The sequence below is a fragment of the Epargyreus clarus genome, unplaced genomic scaffold (genome assembly GCF_041222505.1).
Source record: "Epargyreus clarus isolate Ecla_fem2 unplaced genomic scaffold, WU_Ecla_fem_2.2 ptg000027l, whole genome shotgun sequence".
NCBI classification, from domain to species: Eukaryota; Metazoa; Arthropoda; class Insecta; order Lepidoptera; family Hesperiidae; genus Epargyreus; species Epargyreus clarus.
The window spans coordinates 2272721-2294104 of record NW_027332234.1 but is presented as its reverse complement, the minus strand read 5'-3'; the positions used below and the strand labels follow the sequence as shown (position 1 = coordinate 2294104).

The following is a 21384-nucleotide window of genomic DNA, read 5'->3' as shown; positions in this document are numbered from 1 at the left end:
TTTTACATCAGGTATTTCTAGCGTCGATATACACTATGGCGTTATAAAATTTGTATGTAACGATAAATTCGGCCACCATAGGCCTTCACGTTCGCCTAAAATGTTGTTTCGAATAAAATGTTTTATTATTCTTCTATGCGTACATTCTACAAAGGCTTCAAATTTTATTTTCCCAAATATTCCGAATAACAGTGATATTAGTGAAGTATCTCGGTGCATAGTGGGTATTGCTGCTTCCAATAAGTTTTATAAAGCTACACTTTCGGTTTATGAAAATGATGTACAAAACAAAGAGTTACATAACACGATAATCAATGTTATTGTTAAAAATGATATCCCAATGGTATCTATGACCAATTATGATGATACAAATATTGTTAATGATGGAGATATAATTATGGTAATTTACATCGCGAATTGCAATTCTTCAATCAATATTACTGACGGGAATTTAGATAAAAATATTAAATATATAACCATACTACATAACCATGTAATGTTTAACTGCATCGATATCCTACAAGAAACAGCAAGGAATATTGCTGCGTATGATATGACTTTTATTTATAAAGATGAAGAAGGGAATACTTTTAAATTGGCTACATTTATTCCATTAATAAATGAAACAACATGCAAAACAGACAATATGAAATTGATTCATATAAATAACTGTAGAAACGGCTCACTTAATAAGGGAAATACTAATGTGTTCCCAAATAAAAAACCAAAAGACATGATGAGATGCCCGCTAAAGGTAGGAATGGGTTCCCTTTATCCTTATGTCAAATCTTATAATCAGAATTTGCCGAATCTTCATCCCCTAAAAGGTGTAGATGGCTCCGATGTTGAAATTATGAAGATAGTGGCTGATTATGTTAACGCTTCATTGGATCTCTATCATATTAGAACTGACCCAGAAAATATATTTTTGGAAGTATCTTTCCTGACATTAATACTTAACGGAACGTTGGATGTGTGCGCTGGTGGACTTTATCGGATCTTTGGTGATGTTGTATCATACTCGGGCACTTACTCGAGACAAGAAGTTATCTGGATATACACAGTGGAAAGAGAAAACAGATCATGGCTGACATTCATAAGCAAAATTGACGGGCTTTACATATTTCTCATATTCTACTTCCTTTATTCCGTGCTTTGGAACATATTTTCACACTATAATAAACAGAAGATACCATTTTCAAACACCATGGTTTACAGCTGGGGAGCTCTTTTTGGAGCCGCCTCGCTACAAGATCCACAAACTCTGAAGAAAAAGATTATAAATATATTTTATTTGTTGCTATGTCTACATTTAACAGCGTATGTGAGCATACAATTGTATTCTTTCTTAACAATTCAAAGGCCACCTTATATGTACAAAGATACTGACGACATATCAAAGTCAAATAAACCTCTGTACATGAAAAATAAAGCAAAATACTTTCTTGAAGACGAAAAGTACTTAAGATTTGCAAATACTTCCTATGACTGCAACGATTTTCATGACTGTATTACAAAGACAATAAAAAATAAAGGAATTACGGCTATTGTAGATGGTCTATATGCCCCTGTTCAGGTTGGAACGGCTGGAAATGATGAAGCTAGGATAATAAAGGTAACAGATCCCGTACTTGTAGTTTACCATGAAATGATTATTAGAAAAGAAGGTCCACTTGTGGGTAATTTTGATAAAGTCATGACGAGATTATTTGAAGGGGGTATTTGTCAAAAGTTATATGAAGATTCTATTGGAATATTGGTTATTGATAAGGCTCGACGAATTAGCCAAAACATAATGTCGAATAGTTACAGTTGTATAGTTGGTTGCAGGATGTCATTGTCGGATTGCGCGGGAGCATTCTATGTCTGGATCTTGGGATGTATTGTATCATGTTGTGTTTTTTGCGTAGAAATTGTATTCATTAAAAGAGATATGTAATGTTAACGTAATGTAATGTAATGCAACGTAATTTAAGTTTCTATGTAAGTAGATTTGTACTTTTTGCACAATTGTTGAAAGTAGAATTGTAAATACTTGAATTCTTTATTTCATCTCCGTCTTACGCCGTAAAGTTTTCAACAAAGCCAATCCGGAATCTTATTTGTATTTTTATGTAACTTCTGTCAAGAAATAAACATATTTCAGTGTTACATTTTTATTACACCGTAAAGTTGGCAAGAATTTGTTTCTCCAGAATAAGTTTAATGAAGGATTCCACTTCATTTGTTGGCGGCCAAGTATTCGGTTAATTAAAAAGTTGCCAAGTTTTATGGCTCTACTTTTCGCGTACTTTTTTCAAATTGCCCGAACTTCAACGTGTGGAGATTAAATTGTTGGAATATTTTTGCCGAAATGAAAATGAAGCGTCGTCGTCCATTTGTAACTGAGTACTATTTATATATATTGTAGAAGTAATAACTTGTATTGTACAAGCCACCAAATGGTAATCTACTTATAATCAATTTCGGACTGCCTGCCTTACTTATAATCAATTTTGTAAAACTGCTAGTCCGCTCTGAATATAGAAATGAATCGCGTCGCCATAGCAAATTGTATCACTACACCTGCTCGCAGAAACTTCAGACCGGACTAGCAGTTTGACGCGCACTTATACCTGAGTCACGATGCCGTTGGTTCCCTGAAGACCGAGTTGGAAAGCCTCGTGGCGGTGGTGCTTCCGGAACCGAAACCATGAAGAGTTTTACCACCTTATACTATGTACGTGTTAGTATTCATTTAAAATTATTCTTGAGAAAGACATTTGTTTATTCCGGTATATTCTATTCTAAATAAGTAAAAAAATAAGTAAATTTATCTCGTAAATTTTATTTCAAGTTATCCTTTTTACATTTACACACAAAACAAAGTACCTATCTTAGATAATCGTTACAGCGAATTCAATTTCTTTACAAGCATGGCGTTAGGTTCAATATTTTATGACTCAGTGATAAAAATACTCGTAGATAGCATTACCGATACTATTTTATGATACGGATAATATCTATGATATCATTAGTGATGCCCTACTTACGTCTATCGATTAATTGATTAAATATATATTTTTTAAATATATTATAAATTTAGCCACGAATTGAAAGTGAAGTATTTGTTACTTACGTAATTTTCGAAGGTGGTAGAACCCTTTGTGGTTCGACTCCCGCGGCACCACCGCCACACCTATTTCTACCTAATAACAGCAGTGTTAGGCGCTGCTGTGTTCCGGTTTGAAGGGTGTGGTACGGGAGACAGACTTTTCCGAGGCGTTCCTGCTTAGTCCTCAGGGGTAGCGGCGCATCTGTGGCCGACCTCACGTAGGAATCTAATCCTATCTGGGGTTGATTACAGATCTATGTCCATGGGCGGCAGTAGCCACTTACCATCAGGTGGACTGTATGCTCGTCTGCTACTCCAATATTATAAAAAAAGTAAGTTAGAGCTGATATTAGTGTTAAGGATTCAGCCATTTTATATAGTCGAATTCCTTTTTACCGGATTGTGGAGGGTAATGTTCTTCGAGCATATTTGTGCATGTCTTATTTATTGGCACGCCCTACAGCTCAAACGTGTTGACGAATTTTAACATATAAAGTTTCGTTAAATTCTTTGAAACTGTGGACATGACATAAGCTACACTACTTTAGTCAGTTTTTTTATTATCATAATAATGACCTAAGTACACATACTGTAGCACAGACATCGAGATCTGCAATATTTCATTGCTACAGTGTCATCATCATCAACATTACTGTCCCACTGCTGAGCACGGGTCTCCTCTCATAATTAGAAGGATTAGGCCATAGTCCACCGCGCTTGAGATTTTTTATATAAAACTCTCAGGTATGCAGATTTCGTCACGATGTTTTCCTTCACCATTTAGCAAGTGATAATTGATTTTTAATACGCACATAACTTTGAAAAATCTGAGGTACGTGCCTAGGATTTGAAACTCGGACCCCTTGATCGAGAGGCCGAGTTTCTTAACCAATAGGCTATTACTGCTTATTACTGCTGCTATACACCGCTGCTACAGTGTTCCTTTGTTCATTTTCATTAATCGTGTTTTGTGTGTTCTATTACTATTTAATAAACATCAAAAATCTTTCTTTACCTATATTTTGTAGTGCGTTTGCAAATCTGAAATTTGCATTTCACATTGTTCGGTGACCTGTGAGATACACGTGGCTAATCGCGTGTGTGCACGTGTCATAAACCTGACAAGAGCAGTCACGTAAAACATCGACACACGTGTACTGCAACTTTGCATTTACCGATGAAAAGAATTATCCTGGTTTTAGATAACTATGTAGTGTCGGTCTAGTATAATCTTTTTACCTGTTGATGTCATAAAAGAAACTAAATGTTATATATTTTTTAAACAATAATTAAGGTGGGGTAAGGTAAACATACTTATCCATGGCGTTTTTATTTAGAGATAGCAATGCGTCCACCAATACGCACTTGGCCAGCGCGGTGGACTATGGCCTAATCCATCTTATTCTAAGAGGAGATCCGTGCCCGGCAGTGGAACAGTAATGGGTTGATGATGAATGACTCTGTGGCTGATCTAAGATAATACTCTAATATTATTATGTTGATTACAACGTAATTACATGTGCTCATGAGCGTCAGTAGCCACTTCTCAACAGGTTGGCTGTATGCCTGTCAACTTTTCTATATTCCAAAAAAAGGAAGCCACCGTTCCAAAGCGTTTATTTCGTACGTTGACTTCCTTCAGTTGTCAATTCCTATGAAATGTAGTTTTATTTTTTCCTCTCTCAAATAATAAATACGGTCTCAATAATTTTTCTTACATTTCCCCGGAGATTTTTCCATAAATCACCGTCTATTCGTAGCAACTACAAGTGAAAACCATTATAAACCCTCCGATCGCGCGTTTCCGATAAATTGCGGAAACCTGTTCCGTTTTCGTGTTTTGATTTCACGGAAATATGGTGGACAACGGTAAATCATAGGTAAAATGGAGCATGAAAATCTCATACTTACGTTGAACGTGCCATCTGTTTTATAAGATCGAATACTTAAAAAGCATTTCATATATTTTATTTCTTTGTTTGCAGTCAACGTAAGATAAAGAAGTCATCGCCTTTACCTGAACTATAGATACGTTTACACTACTGATACTTAAGATGTTCTACGCCAACCTAAAGGAATTTTTAATAAAAAATGCATATTACAAATTAAGCGAATATTTGGAAAACTAATATATGAAAAATAAAATAATAATAATTAACAAAGAAATAAATGCTTATCAAATTAAATAATTTTGTAAATCTGATATCAATGTTTAATTGTTAATATAAATCGGCCGCTCTCATATTCATTGCTACACCCATTGTGGGTTCATGTGTTCCTAGAATTGTAAATGATTTTTATAGAACAATTGTAAACCATGATTGCAATAAAGTATTGAGTATTGAGTATGTTCGACTCACATGTGAGACAGCCGGTATCCACACCTTCGCACTGTAACGCAAGAACTTCTTTACGATAAACAAACCTCGGGAATATATTTTAATAAGTCATCATTTACTACTACTACGACTATAACTAATTCTAGGAACTAAATACTTATATAAACCAATTTCTAGGAACTTCAGGACTCATTTCCAACATTTTATTATTATGTTACACTGTAGTCGAAATGGAATAAAATTTAAAAAAATAGTAAACCAGTTTCAATATAAAAGGGAAATGAAATTTCGATAAGACTTATCGATTTCAGACTCATTCACATTACAATGGCTCGCTTTAAAATGTCCGGTTTCAGAACAATGAAGCGGATGGTTTTTATTTATTTTGGCGTCGTGTTCCTGATTTTATGTAAGTTTTTTACTAATATAAACTATTTCAAATAGAACATGTAAATATGTTTCTTTGTTTCGATTTTCGGTGTTTGATTTTTAATTTATACCCAAAGAGAATACATAAACTACAATTATTTATAACTGGTTTTTGGTGTCGTTTGAATTATTTAGTTAATTTTTTAAGTATATAATTTGTTTATTAAATTATAACATTGCAAGAACACCAAATATAAATATCATGGAACATATAGAGAATGTTTTAGTGATATGTTCATTATGATTATATTCTTTTTAATGATATTTAAATTATCTTATTACATGTTTCGCATTCGTAAAACTTATGCATATATGTAATATGTAGTTGGATATGAAATGAAAAAACATTTAATATTTCGATTCCTATTCGTGTTTCCTAATCTAGATGTAGAATGATATCCGTAATGCTAGCCTACGTTTTAGCGCCTTAAATAACCTCTATGTTTCCTCATATACATTAGTAACAAGGGCGTTTTTCCTTTCACACGTGTTTATGCTCGCATGCATCTCAAACACGCACACAGGAATTAACTCGCTGCAATCTCTTCACAAGTCGTGTGCATGCGTATGACACCATTGGATACAAGTACCACGCGTGCAGGTGGGACGCATGTGTGAGCATAAACACGCATGGCAAGAAAAAGCGCCGTCTATATTATTATTAAACCCCTTTCAGTGACACAAAAAGGATACGCGAGACGTGCTATGCCGATCGACATTGAAATAATAAAGCCAGGAATGAAAGTCAAATATCGGCCCATAGTTCAAATGGTGCCGGACAAGTCAGCCATCATATCAAGAAGAATTACGAGTAAAAGTACGTTATAAAACGGGAATCAACTTTATTTTAAATAAATCGATACTTATTTTTATTCTAACCAGGAAAAATAGTACCTTACATATAATCTTGTCCCCAAGAGTCCTTGATATAATTAGATGAGGAACTAAGGTGAAACTTCTGAAATACATATATTTTACTAAAGTTACCATGCTCTACAAACTAGAACACAGCAACGCTTGCTTGTGCAGCAGCACTAATGCTGCTGGTAGTATACTGGATCATAATAATTAAGAAACAGACAAACAGACAAAGCCGCGGTGTTCCAACTTATTTCTCAGATGTAGTTACGCATCCGTAGCCATCAGGAGGAAATCTAATCATATGTGGGGTTGATTACAGCTGTCCATGGGAGGTAGTAGCCACTTACCATCCCACTGAGCGGTAGTAACCACTTGACGACCCTGTGGCGGAGCGGTCACCATACCGGTCTGACGCGCAAAGGGTCCCGGGTTCGATTCCCGGCCAGACAGATATCTAAATGATGAATTTAGATTTCTGTTCCTGGGTCTGGGTGTTTGTGTATTTGTCTATGTGTGTGCCCATGGCACCCACGACACAGGGAATCCTTGTGTGGGGCTGTGAGTGTAGAAAGCGTTTACCATAATCTGGACTGTATGTTCGTTTCCTCTTTACATTACTCGTATAAAAATAAATCAGAATTTTGTACCCAACCTCCGCCGAAAAGTTTAACGAATAATCTTAAATTTAATGCACATTCTCTACGACGTTTTTCAAAGCTTTTCCAACTCCCATGGCTTTTCCTTTCATCTGAAAATAGTTTTAATCTAAAAGTCAACTGCGACGCCCTCTTAGATATATTTCACGATTACGTTTTAATCTAGATTTAATTTCAACTTAGTAATGGAAAAGTGACGTGGAGTGAAATGGGATTACGGTTCTATTATGAAAATTGCTTGTACATAAACGAAGAATGTTATTTTGACGTGAGGTCACCGAACTTACAGAGTACCGGATTTGACTCTGGTTGGCAAATGTCGGATTTAAGGTTTGATTTCTTATATTTTTGTGTTTTTTTTATAATAATATAGGACTAGCAGACGAGTGCGGTCCACCTGGTAAGTGGCTGCTGTCGCCCATGGACATCAATCAACCCCAGATAGGATTAGATATTCCTACCTGAGATCGGCCACAGATAAAGCGCAACTCCTGAGGACTAAGCTGGAACGCCTCGGAAAAGTATGTCTCCCTTAACACACTTCAAACCAGAACACAGCAGCCTTTAACACTGCTGTTATTAGGCAGAAATAGGTGTGGCGGTGGTGCCGCCGAAGTCGAACCACAAAGGGTTCTACCACCTTCAAACCTGTATATTCGGCTTTCTGTCTATGATATGTGGTATATACTGTGCTATGTGTGTGTGGTAAGCGGTGATAACCTAGTGGTTGAACGCGGTCTCTCAATCGATGAATCCGAGGTTCAAATCCCAAGCACGCCCCTCTGTTATTTCAAAGTTTTGGGCAAAAATTAATCATCACTTGCTCTAACGATGAAGGAAAACATTATGAGGAAACTTGCAAATAGTCCAATTCCTTTTTACCCTATTGTGGAGGGATTCTTCGAGCATATTTGTGCATGTCTTATTTATTGGCACGCCCTATAACTCAAACGTGTTGACGAATTTTAACATATAAAGTTTCGTTACATTCTTTGAAAATGTGGGCATGACATAAGCTACACTACTTTAGTTAGTTTTTTAAAGCAGTCACTTTTTTATTTTCATAATATGACCTAAGTACATACCTATGCTGTAGCGCAGACATCGAGATCTGCAATATTTCATCGCTACAGTGTCATCATCATCAACATTACTGTCCCACTGCTGGGCACGGGTATCCTCCCATAATGAGAAGGATTAGACCATAGTCCACCGAGCTGGCCAAGTGCGTATTGGTAGACTTCACATACCTTTGAGGTTTCTTTTCTTATAAAACTTTCAGGTATGCAGATTTCGTCACGATGTTTTCCTTCACCGTTTAGCAAGTGATAATTGATTTTTAATACGCACATAACTTTGAAAAATCAGAGGTACGTGCCTGGGATTTGAAACTCGGACCCCTTGATCGAGAGGCCGAGTTTCTTAACCACTAGGCTATTACTGCTTATTACTGCTGCTATACACCGCTGCTACAGTGTTCCTTTGTTCATTTTCATTAATCGTGTTTTGTGTGTTCTATTACTATTTAATAAGCATCAAAAATCTTTCTTTACCTATATTTTGTAGTGCGTCGATAAATCTGAAATTTGCATTTCACATTGTTCGGTGACCCGTGAGATACACGTGGCTAATCGCGTGTGTGCACGTGTCACAAACCTGACAAGAGCAGTCACGTAAAACATCGACACACGTGTACTGCAACTTTGCATTTACTGATGAAAAGAATTATGCCGGTTTTAAATAACTACGAGTATGTAGTGTCGGTCTAGTATAATCTTTTTACCTGTTGATGTCGTAAAAGAAAGTAAATTTTATATATATTTTAAGTAATAATTAAAGTGGGGGAAGGGAAACAAACTTATCAATGGCGTTTTAATTTAGAGATAGCAATGCGTCCACCAATACATACTTGGCCAGCGCGGTGGACTATGGCCTAATCCATCTTATTCTAAGAGGAGATCCGTGCCCGGCAGTGGAACAGTAATGGGTTGATGATGAATGATTCTGTGGCTGATCTAAGATAATACTCTAATATTATTATGTTGATTACAACGTAATTACATGTGCTCATGAGCGTCAGTAGCCACTTCTCAACAGGATGACTGTATGCCTGTCAACTTCTTCTATATTCCAAAAAAAGGAAGCCACCGTTCCAAAGCGTTTATTTCGTACGTTGACTTCCTTCAGTTGTCAATTCCTATGAAATGTAGTTTTATTTTTTCCTCTCTCAAATAATAAATACGGTCTCAATAATTTTTCTTACATTTCCCCGGAGATTTTTCCATAAATCACCGTCTATTCGTAGCAACTACAAGTGAAAACCATTATAAACCCTCCGATCGCGCGTTTCCGATAAATTGCGGAAACCTGTTCCGTTTTCGTGTTTTGATTTCACGGAAATATGGTGGACAACGGTAAATCATAGGTAAAATGGAGCATGAAAATCTCATACTTACGTTGAACGTGCCATCTGTTTTATAAGATCGAATACTTAAAAAGCATTTCATATATTTTATTTCTTTGTTTGCAGTCAACGTAAGATAAAGAAGTCATCATCATAACCACTTCATACAGAATAGGGATTTTACCTGAACTATAGATACGTTTACACTACTGATACTTAAGATGTTCTACGCCAACCTAAAGGAATTTTTAATAAAAAATGCATATTACAAATTAAGCGAATATTTGGAAAACTAATATATGAAAAATAAAATAATAATAATTAACAAAGAAATAAATGCTAATCAAATTAAATAATTTTGTAAATCTGATATCAATGTTTAATTGTTAATATAAATCGGCCGCTCTCATGTTCATTGCTACACCCATTGTGGGTTCATGTGTTCCTAGAATTGTAAATGATTTTTATAGAACAATTGTAAACCATGATTGCAATAAAGTATTGCGTATTGAGTATTGAGTATGTTCGACTCACATGTGAGTCAGCCGATATCCACACCTTCGCACTGTAACGCAAGAACTTCTTTACGATAAACAAACAAACCTCGGGAATATATTTTAATAAGTCATCATTTACTACTACTACGACTATAACTAATTCTAGGAACTAAATACTTATATAAACCAATTTCTAGGAACTTCAGGACTCATTTCCAACATTTTATTATTATGTTACTCTGTAGTCGAAATGGAATAAAATTTAAAAATAGTAAACCAGTTTCAATATAAAAGGGAAATGAAATTTCGATAAGACTTATCGATTTCAGACTCATTCACATTACAATGGCTCGCTTTAAAATGTCCGGTTTCAGAACAATGAAGCGGATGGTTTTTATTTATTTTGGCGTCGTGTTCCTGATTTTATGTAAGTTTTTTACTAATATAAACTATTTCAAATAGAACATGTAAATATGTTTCTTTATTTCGTTTCTCGGAGTTTGATTTTTAATTTATACCCAAAGAGAATACATAAACTACGATTATTTATAACTGGTTTTTGGTGTCGTTTGAATTATTTAGTTAATTTTTTAAGTATATAATTTGTTTATTAAATTATAACATTGCAAGGACACCAAATATAAATATCATGGAACATATAGAGAATGTTTTAGTGATATGTTCATTATGATTATATTCTTTTTAATGATATTTAAATTATCTTATTACATGTTTCGCATTCGTAAAACTTATGCATATATGTAATATGTAGTTGGATATGAAATGAAAAAACATTTAATATTTCGATTCCTATTCGTGTTTCCTAATCTAGATGTAGAATGATATCCGAAATGCTAGCCTACGTTTTAGCGCCTTAAATAACCTCTATGTTTCCTCATATACATTAGTAACAAGGGCGTTTTTCCTTCCACGCGTGTTTATACCCGCGTGCATGTCAAACACGCACATAGGAATCAACTCGCTGCAATCTCTTCACAAGTCGTGTGCATGCGTATGACACGATTGGATACAAGTACCACGCGTGCAGGTGGGACGCATGTGTGAGCTAAAACACGCATGGCAAGAAAAAGCGCCGTCTATATTATTATTAAACCCCTTTCAGTGACACAAACAGTATACGCGAGACGTGCTATGCCGATCGACATTGAAATAATAAAGCCAGGAATGAAAGTCAAATATCGGCCCATAGTTCAAATGGTGCCGGACAAGTCACCCATCATATCAAGAAGAATTACGAGTAAAAGTACGTTATAAAACGGGAATCAACTTTATGTTAAATAAATCGATACTTATTTTTGTTCTAACCAGGAAAAATAGTACCTTACATATAATCTTGTCCCCAAGAGTCCTTGATATAATTAGATTAGGAACTAAGGTGAAACTTCTGAAATACATATATTTTACTAAAGTTACCATGCTCTACAAACTATAACACAGCAACGCTTGCTTGTGCAGCAGCACTAATGCTGCTGGTAGTATACTGGATCATAGTAATTGAGAAACAGACAGACAGACAAAGCCGCGGTGTTCCAACTTATTTCTCAGATGTAGTTACGCATCCGTAGCCATCAGGAGGAAATCTAATCATATGTGGGGTTGATTACAGCTGTCCATGGGCGGTAGTAGCCACTTACCACCCCACTGAGCGGTAGTAACCACTTGACGACCCCGTGGCGGAGCGGTCACCATACCGGTCTGACGCGCAAAGGGTCCCGGGTTCGATCCCCGGCCAGACAGATATCGAAATGATGAATTTAGATTTCTGTTCCTGGGTCTGGGTGTTTGTGTATTTGACTATGTGTGTGCCCATGGCACCCACGACACAGGGAATCCTTGTGTGGGGCTGTGAGTGTAGAAAGCGTTTACCATAATCTGGACTGTATGTTCGTTTCCTCTTTACATTACTCGTATAAAAATAAATCAGAATTTTGTACCCAACCTCCACCGAAAAGTTTAACGAATAATCTTAAATTTAATGCACATTCTCTACGACGTTTTTCAAAGCTTTTCCAACTCCCATGGCTTTTCCTTTCATCTGAAAATAGTTTTAATCTAAAAGTCAACTGCGACGCCCTCTTAGATATATTTCACGATTACGTTTTAATCTAGATTTAATTTCAACTTAGTAATGGAAAAGTGACGTGGAGTGAAATGGGATTACGGTTCTATTATAAAAATTGCTCGTAGGTACTTAAACGAAAAATGTTATTTTGACGTGAGGTCACCAAACTTACAGAGTACCGGGTTTGACTCTGGTGTGCAAATGTCGGATTTAAGGTTTGATTTCTTATATTTTTGTGTGTTTTTTTTTATATTAATATAGGAATAGCAGACGAGTGCGGTCCACCTGGTAAGTGGCTACTGTCGCCCATGGACATCAATCAACCCCAGATAGGATTAGATATTCCTACCTGAGATCGGCCACAGATAAAGCGCAACTCCTGAGGACTAAGCTGGAACGCCTCGGAAAAGTATGTCTCCCTTAACACACTTCAAACCAGAACACAGCAGCGTTTAACACTGCTGTTATTAGGCAGAAATAGGTGTGGCGGTGGTGCCGCCGAAGTCGAACCACAAAGGGTTCTACCACCTTCAAACCTGTATATTCGGCTTTCTGTCTATGATATGTGGTATATACTGTGCTATGTGTGTGTGGTAAGCGGTGATAACCTAGTGGTTGAACGCGGTCTCTCAATCGATGAATCCGAGGTTCAAATCCCAAGCACGCCCCTCTGTTATTTCAAAGTTTTGGGCAAAAATTAATCATCACTTGCTCTAACGATGAAGGAAAACATTATGAGGAAACTTGCAAAAGAGAAATCGTAAGAAAAGTTTTCAAAGGTGATGTGAAGACGGGAGATATACCTACTTATCCTTAGTTGTCAAGGGTACCAAAGTATCTGGCTGACCTCAGGTAGGATTCTAATCTCATCTAAGATCGATTAAAAATATCTATGGGCGGCAACCACTGTACGTTTTAACATAATTATATTATAAATCAAATATAGGATATAGAAAGCAATAAATATCGGTAAACAACGAAAGTCGATTAGCGAATTAATTAATTTATTTATTAATTTATTAATTATTAACGAATTGACTTACTGTCCCGAAAAGTAACTGAGAGGCTTCTATTAAAATCGAGCAAAGATATAAGGGCTTCGTAAAAGGTTATTCAACTTATTTTGGCGACGAGTATCATATTTTCCTGTATTTAAGGGTTCTACCGCCTGCCAAATTTATTTTTGTTAATATAATCATATTGACTTCAATGAAATCATCACATTTTATTTCTTTAAGTATCTTTTATCCCTTCCTTACTATTTACAGATAGTAAATTATATAATTGTACACATGTTTCGACTCCAGAGGCATTGCCGCGGCGCTTATATTTGCTTTATAATAACAGTGTTGAACGTGGCTATATTCTGATTTGAAGGGTGTGGTAACAGAGATATACTTATACGAGGCTTTCCAACTTAATCCTCAGGGGTAGCAAGGTCACCGAACTCAGTTAAGAGTCTAATACTATCTGGGATATGTTATCGAAGTAGGTACATGGGCAGTAATGGCCACTTACCATAGTGTAGAATACGTAATTCTTATGCTATTTCTACGATATAAAAAAAACCAACTTTGCTTAGTGTTTTCGCAGAAGATAAAAAAACAGTTGTTGTTAGTACCCAAAAAAGTACCCCATAGCAGGCCTTTTATTTTCAAATCATTGACCATGACCCATATGTTCACTAATTTCGCTTCATTTGTCACCGGGGATGTAACTCAGTGGTAGAGTGTCTGCTTCGCATGCTGAAAGTCCTGGGTTCAAGTCCCAGCATCTCCATCTATAATAGATTAGCCAGGTTTTGTTTGTTTTTAATTTTGTTTGTTCTCTTGATACTTAAGAAACTTGGTAGTAATTTTTAATTTATATTGCTTACAAAACTTAGTATAAAATATTTTTTATTTCGTTACACTGTTGTATACAAACTGCCCCAACATTGAAATAACGAGGCCAATTTACGACATACAAAACATATCTAACTAAAGTCATTATTTTAGGTTTAGAGATTAAGAATTAGAAACCCATTCAAAATTTAAAATAAATTTACGTACTAATTTAGTTATTATATTATAACGAGCTGACCCGGTCAACGTTGTGTTACCATATAAATAAAAAAATGTTAAGGGTGAACAACCCTTATCATTTAGGGTTATGAAAAATTGATACTAGCCGATTCTCAGACCTACTGAATATGCATATAAAATTTGGTGAAAATCGGTAAAGCCGTTTCGGAAGAGCACCGTAACTAACATTGTGACACGAGAATTTTATATATAAGATTTAGATTATAGATTTAGTTGTTATAAAAGATGGTAGAACTTGGTGGTTTGACTCCGGCGGCATCACCGCCACACCTATTTCTGCCAAATAACACCAGTGTTGAGGGCTGCTGTGTTGTGGTTTGAAGGGAGTACTAAGGGAGATATTCTTTTCCGAGGCATTCCAGCTCAGTCCTAAGGGGTAGCGGCGCATCTGTAGCTGACCTCAGGTAGAAATCTAATCTTATCTGGGGTTGATAACAGATGTCCATGGGCCACAGTGGCCACTTACAGGTTGACTGCATGCTTGTCTGCTACAAACGGCTTATTAGTAAGTTCTTTTTTTGAATTCTTGACAAAGAAAAACATTTTTAGAGAAAATTTACGAATAAATAACTAATACTGCGTCTTTTACATAATAAATAAATAATTATTTCAAATATTTTAGGGACATTTTAGCACGGAGACGTGGCAAAACTTTTTTACACAATTATTTCAATTCTCAAAACTGGGTACATTTTCTTGTTAGGAGTGAGTAATCTTTACTAATCTATGATTATAAATAAAAGAATAGAACATGCATTCGCTTTTATGTTTACTGTTTCTATTGCAAATGATTTCGGAAATCACACCGTGCAAACATTTGTAGAGCATTACAGTGTCACTGTATTCATGATATTGAGTCAGCAAAATAGAGTACATAGCTGGCTCGGTTCGCAAATATTAATTAATTCGTCGGCTTCACTGGGCCGTGTAACCTATATTAATGTGTCATCCTACGTGTCAGTAGTTTTTGATAGCTTCCGTGCTACTAGAGTACTATTAATACTGTACCCTTTGTAGGAGTTTTAAGGTTATTTTTTCTGACTGTGTGTATTTTCATACATTTCCAATCAGTTCTGATACAGTCCGCTAGGGGCGTTGATGGAAATGTATGGGCAAATACGTAAACAAAACAGTCATTTTTGTAAAAACAAAAATCTCATACTAATACTGTTTTTAATATTGAAGTAAGTAACGAGTATACGGTCCGTCTAAAGCTTCCCCTAGACCTATATTGTATAATACTTTTTATTGTACAATAAGATTGAATGATGCTTGAATCTAATGAGCAATTATATTACACAATGATACGAAATGCACAATGTTTTCATTTTCAAACGGAGAAAAGTATTGATTGAGAATAGTGAATTATTGCGCAATACTGACCCTACACGGTGCAATAAAAAATTATCTCGCTCAAATTTTCACTCAATCATTGCGCAGTTTTCAATATAAAACCATAGACGGTCAATAATATTGCACAATTCGTAATATTGCACAATATAGTTGACCGTAATCAACACAACGTATTACGTAATCAACACTAGGCTTACCTAAGTTCGACTATAAGTGCGTTGTTACCCCTGAGGACTAAGTTGGAACGCCTTGCATAAATTCGTCTTCTTTACCACGTCCTTCAAATCAGACAGCAACACTGAATACTATTATTAGGCAGTGTGCAAAAAATGGCGGGAACTTAGGTGCCAACCCATTATTAAGCGCGCACAAAGTATATGCTTAATACTTTTTTATGTAACAGACATTAATATAATATTGTTAGTATACTTTCCAATTAATAAGTGCAACTTTCACCAAATATTTTATTTAAAAAAATAATTAAAAATAAAAACAATATGTGTCCTTTGTTAATTTTTGGCGGCAGCTTGTGTATTTAATTAAACCCGTCGATTGTAGGTAAGGCTCGCTTCGAACTACATGAAGTTACACTTAATAAAATTGAATGTTAAACAAGTTATTACATTATTTACAAATTAAAAAACTTATATTTATTTATTTTTAACTTTTTATTTTAATTTCCTTTGTACATAGATTAGTACTAACTTTTGTATAAACTTTAGGTATATATCATAGATTAGTAAAGATACTTCGCCGCCTTGAAATTGAATGAAGCCACAAATGGCTTATTATAGTAAGTTCTTTTTTTGAATTCTTGGCAAATAAAAACATTTTTAGAGAAAATTTACGAATAAATAACTAATACTGCGTAATTTACAATTACAATGTACAATTTACATAATAAATAAATAATTAATTCAAATATTTTAGGGACATTTTAGCACGGAGACGTGGCAAAACTTTTTTACGCAACTATTTCATATCTCAAAACTGGGTACATTTTCTTGTTAGGAGTGAGTAATCTTTACTTATCTATGGTATATATAGATATAGTTTTTACATTGAATATTAATGTAATTATTATATGTAAATCGTAACTAATATTGTATGGGAATATCTGAGTATATACTGTAGGTATCTATTGGAAATTCAAAAAACATATGTACAACTTATATTTAATTATTTACAATATTATATTTGATATGTTGTAAACTATATTATGTGCTTAAGTAAATCGACAGAGAATAAAAAAAACTTTAGACTTTGAGTATAGTATTGTTATTCCTATAAAGATAGGATTGAAATCACAGCTGCGGCGACTTCACGCAACTCGCAAGAGATGGCGCCACAAGTTCCTAATTACGCTGTCGACGATTTCTCATATCTTGCATTTACACAAGCTCCGAACTGTACCCTTACCAGGAGTTTTTACGTTTCGACAAATATGACTGTTTTGGTATTTGTTTACGTATGGGCCAATACGATTTCCTAGTTCTGACACAATCCGCTAGGGACGCTGATTGGAATTTGTATGGGCGAATACGTAAACAAATACCAAAACAGTAATATTTGCCGAAACGTAAAAACTCTTGGTAAGGTTACTGAGACTGTTGGAGCACGACCGCTCGGGCATCACCACCCTGTCGGGAGATTTTTTAGTTGAAAGACGGGCATGTATATGTTTTTTATAAGATTCAAGTAGACAAAAAGCATGCAAAAGAAGTCACCGCTGCACATACACATTTGTAACTAACTGCATATATGCAGTTAGTTACAAATGTGTATGTATATATAGAACAAGGGTTTTAAGCGAAGCCGATCACAGATTCCTTGCCATGCCTGAGGACTAAAATGATCGCCACATATATCCATCGAGGAACCTTGCACCGAATCAACAAAGCACAAGAGGTATCTCTTCGGTCGCATTCGATTTTACCACCTTATATAAATTATTAGAACGACCTATTAAACAGTTCTCGAAAGATTAAACTATTCAAAAGCGCAAGTACTTTAGTCTTAAGATACTTTCAGCATAAAATGGATTCAATAGTTTCCTGAAATCCGCTCAAGTCTTCAATCGAGTTGGGACTTTCAGTTCAACTGAACTTTGGTTCCACATTTACCGGCTTGACTAATAGTAAGAGATGAGCGATAAACGATTATTTGTAGTTAAAGAATCAATCAGGTTTAGTTAAATCAAAAACAATTATTTTATAAAAAATACGTGTAATTGAGACATTTTTTATAATTCTATTTTATATTAAATAATAAGTAATAGTAGTTTTATAGTAAATAATAATAGTAATATAACAATTATAGAAAATATTATATTGTTATCTTACATAATGTTCTTAGTGTGCAATTCGCAAATAATACTTTAAACTGTAGCTTTAAAAATATACCTATACATAATACATTTGTGACCATAGACAAGTATCTATATGTCAAAAACTATACAAGTGTATATATAAGGCAAAAATTAACTAGACGTAGGGTAGATTTGGTAATTATACTATTTTACAATAACTAGGTTGAAATATCGGCAAAAAGAAACTCATATGGTGAGTAATCCTTACATATTAAAATGTTTGAATTCCACTATAATATTATCCTAACATCGTACATGTAATTTTTTTGTAAGATTACTTTAAAAGTTTAGGTATATTTATACATTTCGACGGTGGTAGAACCCTTTGCAGTTTGACTCCGGCGGCACCACCGCCACACCTGTTTCTGACTCATAACAGCAGCGTTAAGCTCTGCTATGTTCTGGTTTGAAGAGTGTGGTAAGAGAGACATACTTTTACGAGGCGTTCCAGCTTAGTCCTCAGGGGTAGCGGCGGTTCTGTGGCGGACCTCATGTGGGAATATCTAATCCTATCTGGGGTTGATTACAGATGTCCATGGGCAGCAGTATCCACATACCATCACGTGGCTCGTCTGCTACTGCTATTATAAAAAAAAAATCAAACATATAAAGGTAAAGAAAAAGGGTGCCTTCTTAGGCTTCGCTTCTCTTTCGTCGGTGGTCTGACACGCCCCTTTTGGAGCTTAACGCAAACTTTGGCCGTACAATAAAAAGCCATTATTATGCATCACACCCCAGTTAACTCCTTTAACAAGAAACTTTAACGAAAATGTTGCTATTTTCATTCCCTTCCCATAGCTTCAATGAAAGTGCTTTCAGAAAGATTTAACTTCTAGAATATTTTAAGTATATTTTGGGCTGTTATTTGAATTTGGTTTTCAGATTTCGTACAATGTATATTTTGTACTTTTTAGTAGCTTTTATTATTAAAATATTCGTGAATCTATAAATTTATCTATATTTCCTGACATAAAGTAAGTGAGGTTCTTGTTTGAAAAAAACTCATTTTACATTCACAGTCCCACACCAGGGTTCCGTGACATGGGTGTTATGAACACACACAAATACTAGTATACAATCACGGTGACCCAGAACACATATCTAAATCATTCAGATGTCTGACCGGGAATCGAATCCGAAACCCTTTCTTATGTTAAAATCCGTACAACCGTTTATCTGCATGGCATGCCAAAGAGCGAGACATACGTACATACGTCATCATCATCATCATCAACCCATTACTGTCCCACTGCTGGGCACAGGTCTCCCCTCATAATGAGAAGGATTAGGCCATAGTCCACCGCGCTGGCCAAGTGCGTATTGGTAGACTTCACATACCTTTGAGATTTTTTTTAAATCTCTCAGATATGCAGGTTTCCTTCACCGTTTAAGCAAGTGATAATTAATTTCTAATACGCACATAAATTTGAAAATCAGAGGTGCGTACCTGGGATGTGAACCTCGGACCCCTCGATCGAGAGAGGCCGCGTTTCTTAACCACTAGGCTATCACTGCTTTTACATACGTATATACATGCAAACATACATACATTCGAAAAACATTACCCTCTGCAGTCGGATAATAATGTTGTTCGTCGTTTTATTAACAAAGATGCCGAGACAATTGACTCCCATGCCGCTAATCCAAAGTATTTGTGGAGCAATTACACACTTGTCGCAATTAACCCTTGTGTGTCAAATGATGTCATTACGCCGTTCTATTACAACTACACATACAAATCTTACATACTTTATTTAACAAGTTTAACAAAAAAGATAACAAAATCTTATATATAAAATTCTCGTGTCACAATGCTAGTCACCGTACTACTCTGAAACGGCTTTGCCGATTTTCACCAAATTTTATATGCATATTCAGTTGGTCTGAGAATCGGCTACTATCTATTTTTCATACCCCTAAGTGATAAGGGTTGTTCACCCTTAACATTTTTTTATTTACATGGCAACACAACGTTTACCGGGTCAGCTAGTACTAATATATAATAAAGCTCCTAAAAATATGAGATATAAGACATTAAATAAAATCTTCGATTGGTATTCTTGATCGAAGAATAAATTAAATGCTTTTTGCGTTCGCAGCCCCGCACTAGAATTATCTGTGTCGTGGGTGCCATGAACACACAAATAGAAACAAACAGCCAGACCCAAGAACAGAAATCTAAATTCATCATTTAGATATGATGGGGATCAAACCCGGGACCCTCTGCGTGTCAGAGCGGTATAGTGACCGCTCCCCCATGCGGTTCGTCAAATATTACAGTCTATCCAACAAGTTTCGAGAAGGTGGTAGAACCCTTTGTGGTTTGACTCCGGCGGCACCACCGTCATACCTATTTCTGCCTAATAACGGCAGTGTTAGGCGCTGCTGTGTTCAGTTTTGAAGGGTGAGGTAAGGGAGACATACTTTTCAGAGGCGTTCTAACTTAGTCCTCAGGGATAGCGGCGCATCTGTGACTGATCTCAGGTACGGATATCTAATCCTATCTGGGGTTGATTACGGATGTCCATGGGCAGCAGTAGCCACTTACCATCAGGTGGACTGCATGCTCGTCTGCTACTCCTATATTTAAAAAAAAAGTTTACCTTTAAGTTTACAGTTGTACCTTTTGAAGGTTTCCCCCTCGTCAACAAAAAAAAAGTCTCTTAATATCATACCAGTACATTTCTTATAGAATATATCCGGGTAACTAAATAATTTAGTTTATTACTATAATATGTAAATTTAATTAAATTTACGTACTAATTATCTATCTATATATATAAAAGCGAAAAGATACTCACGTTCAAAACGTATTAATCAAGGTTTTGACTAAACTGCTGAAGCTACAATCATGAAATTGGAAACATAGCTTCATTTTATAATGTAGATGCGCACTAAGAACGGATTTTTTGATATTCCACCGTTAAGGGGGTTAAATGGGGGTTGAAAGTTAGTATGAAAGTCCGTCAGTTTTAAAGCAAACTGGATGAAAATTGGTACTTAGCTTTCTGATTTAAAGTAATAAAAATCTAATCTAAGGGTTTTTCCAAAATCAACCCTAAAGGTGGTTAAATAGGGGTGGACAGCTTTTTTTGAATTTTTCCATTTTGGATGCCAGCACTATGAAAGGTAGCCATTGCTTTACTGGTTAGATATAATAGAACTTTAGTTCTACTGTTTTTGGAAAATCAACCCCTATGTGGGTAAAATAAGGGT

At 35.6% G+C, this 21384-nt stretch overlaps 1 protein-coding gene and 1 non-coding gene across 2 annotated transcripts; both read left to right on the top strand.

The window, feature by feature from the left end:
- Positions 1-526: 526 nt before the first annotated feature.
- On the top strand, positions 527-2383 carry LOC140754041 (uncharacterized). Its single transcript, XM_073088951.1, has one exon. It carries the CDS (start codon positions 554-556, stop codon positions 1937-1939), a length of 1386 nt encoding a protein of 461 aa, XP_072945052.1. The 5' UTR covers positions 527-553; the 3' UTR covers positions 1940-2383.
- An 11687-nt stretch (positions 2384-14070) lies between these two features.
- TRNAA-CGC (transfer RNA alanine (anticodon CGC)) lies at positions 14071-14142 on the top strand. The gene has a single exon. It is a non-coding gene; the product is annotated as a tRNA-Ala (tRNA).
- Positions 14143-21384: the final 7242 nt, after the last annotated feature.

Coding starts and splice junctions, on each gene's coding strand:
- LOC140754041 (XM_073088951.1), top strand. CDS start 554: ATGACTTTTATTTATAAAGATGAAGAAGGGAATACTTTTAAATTGGCT.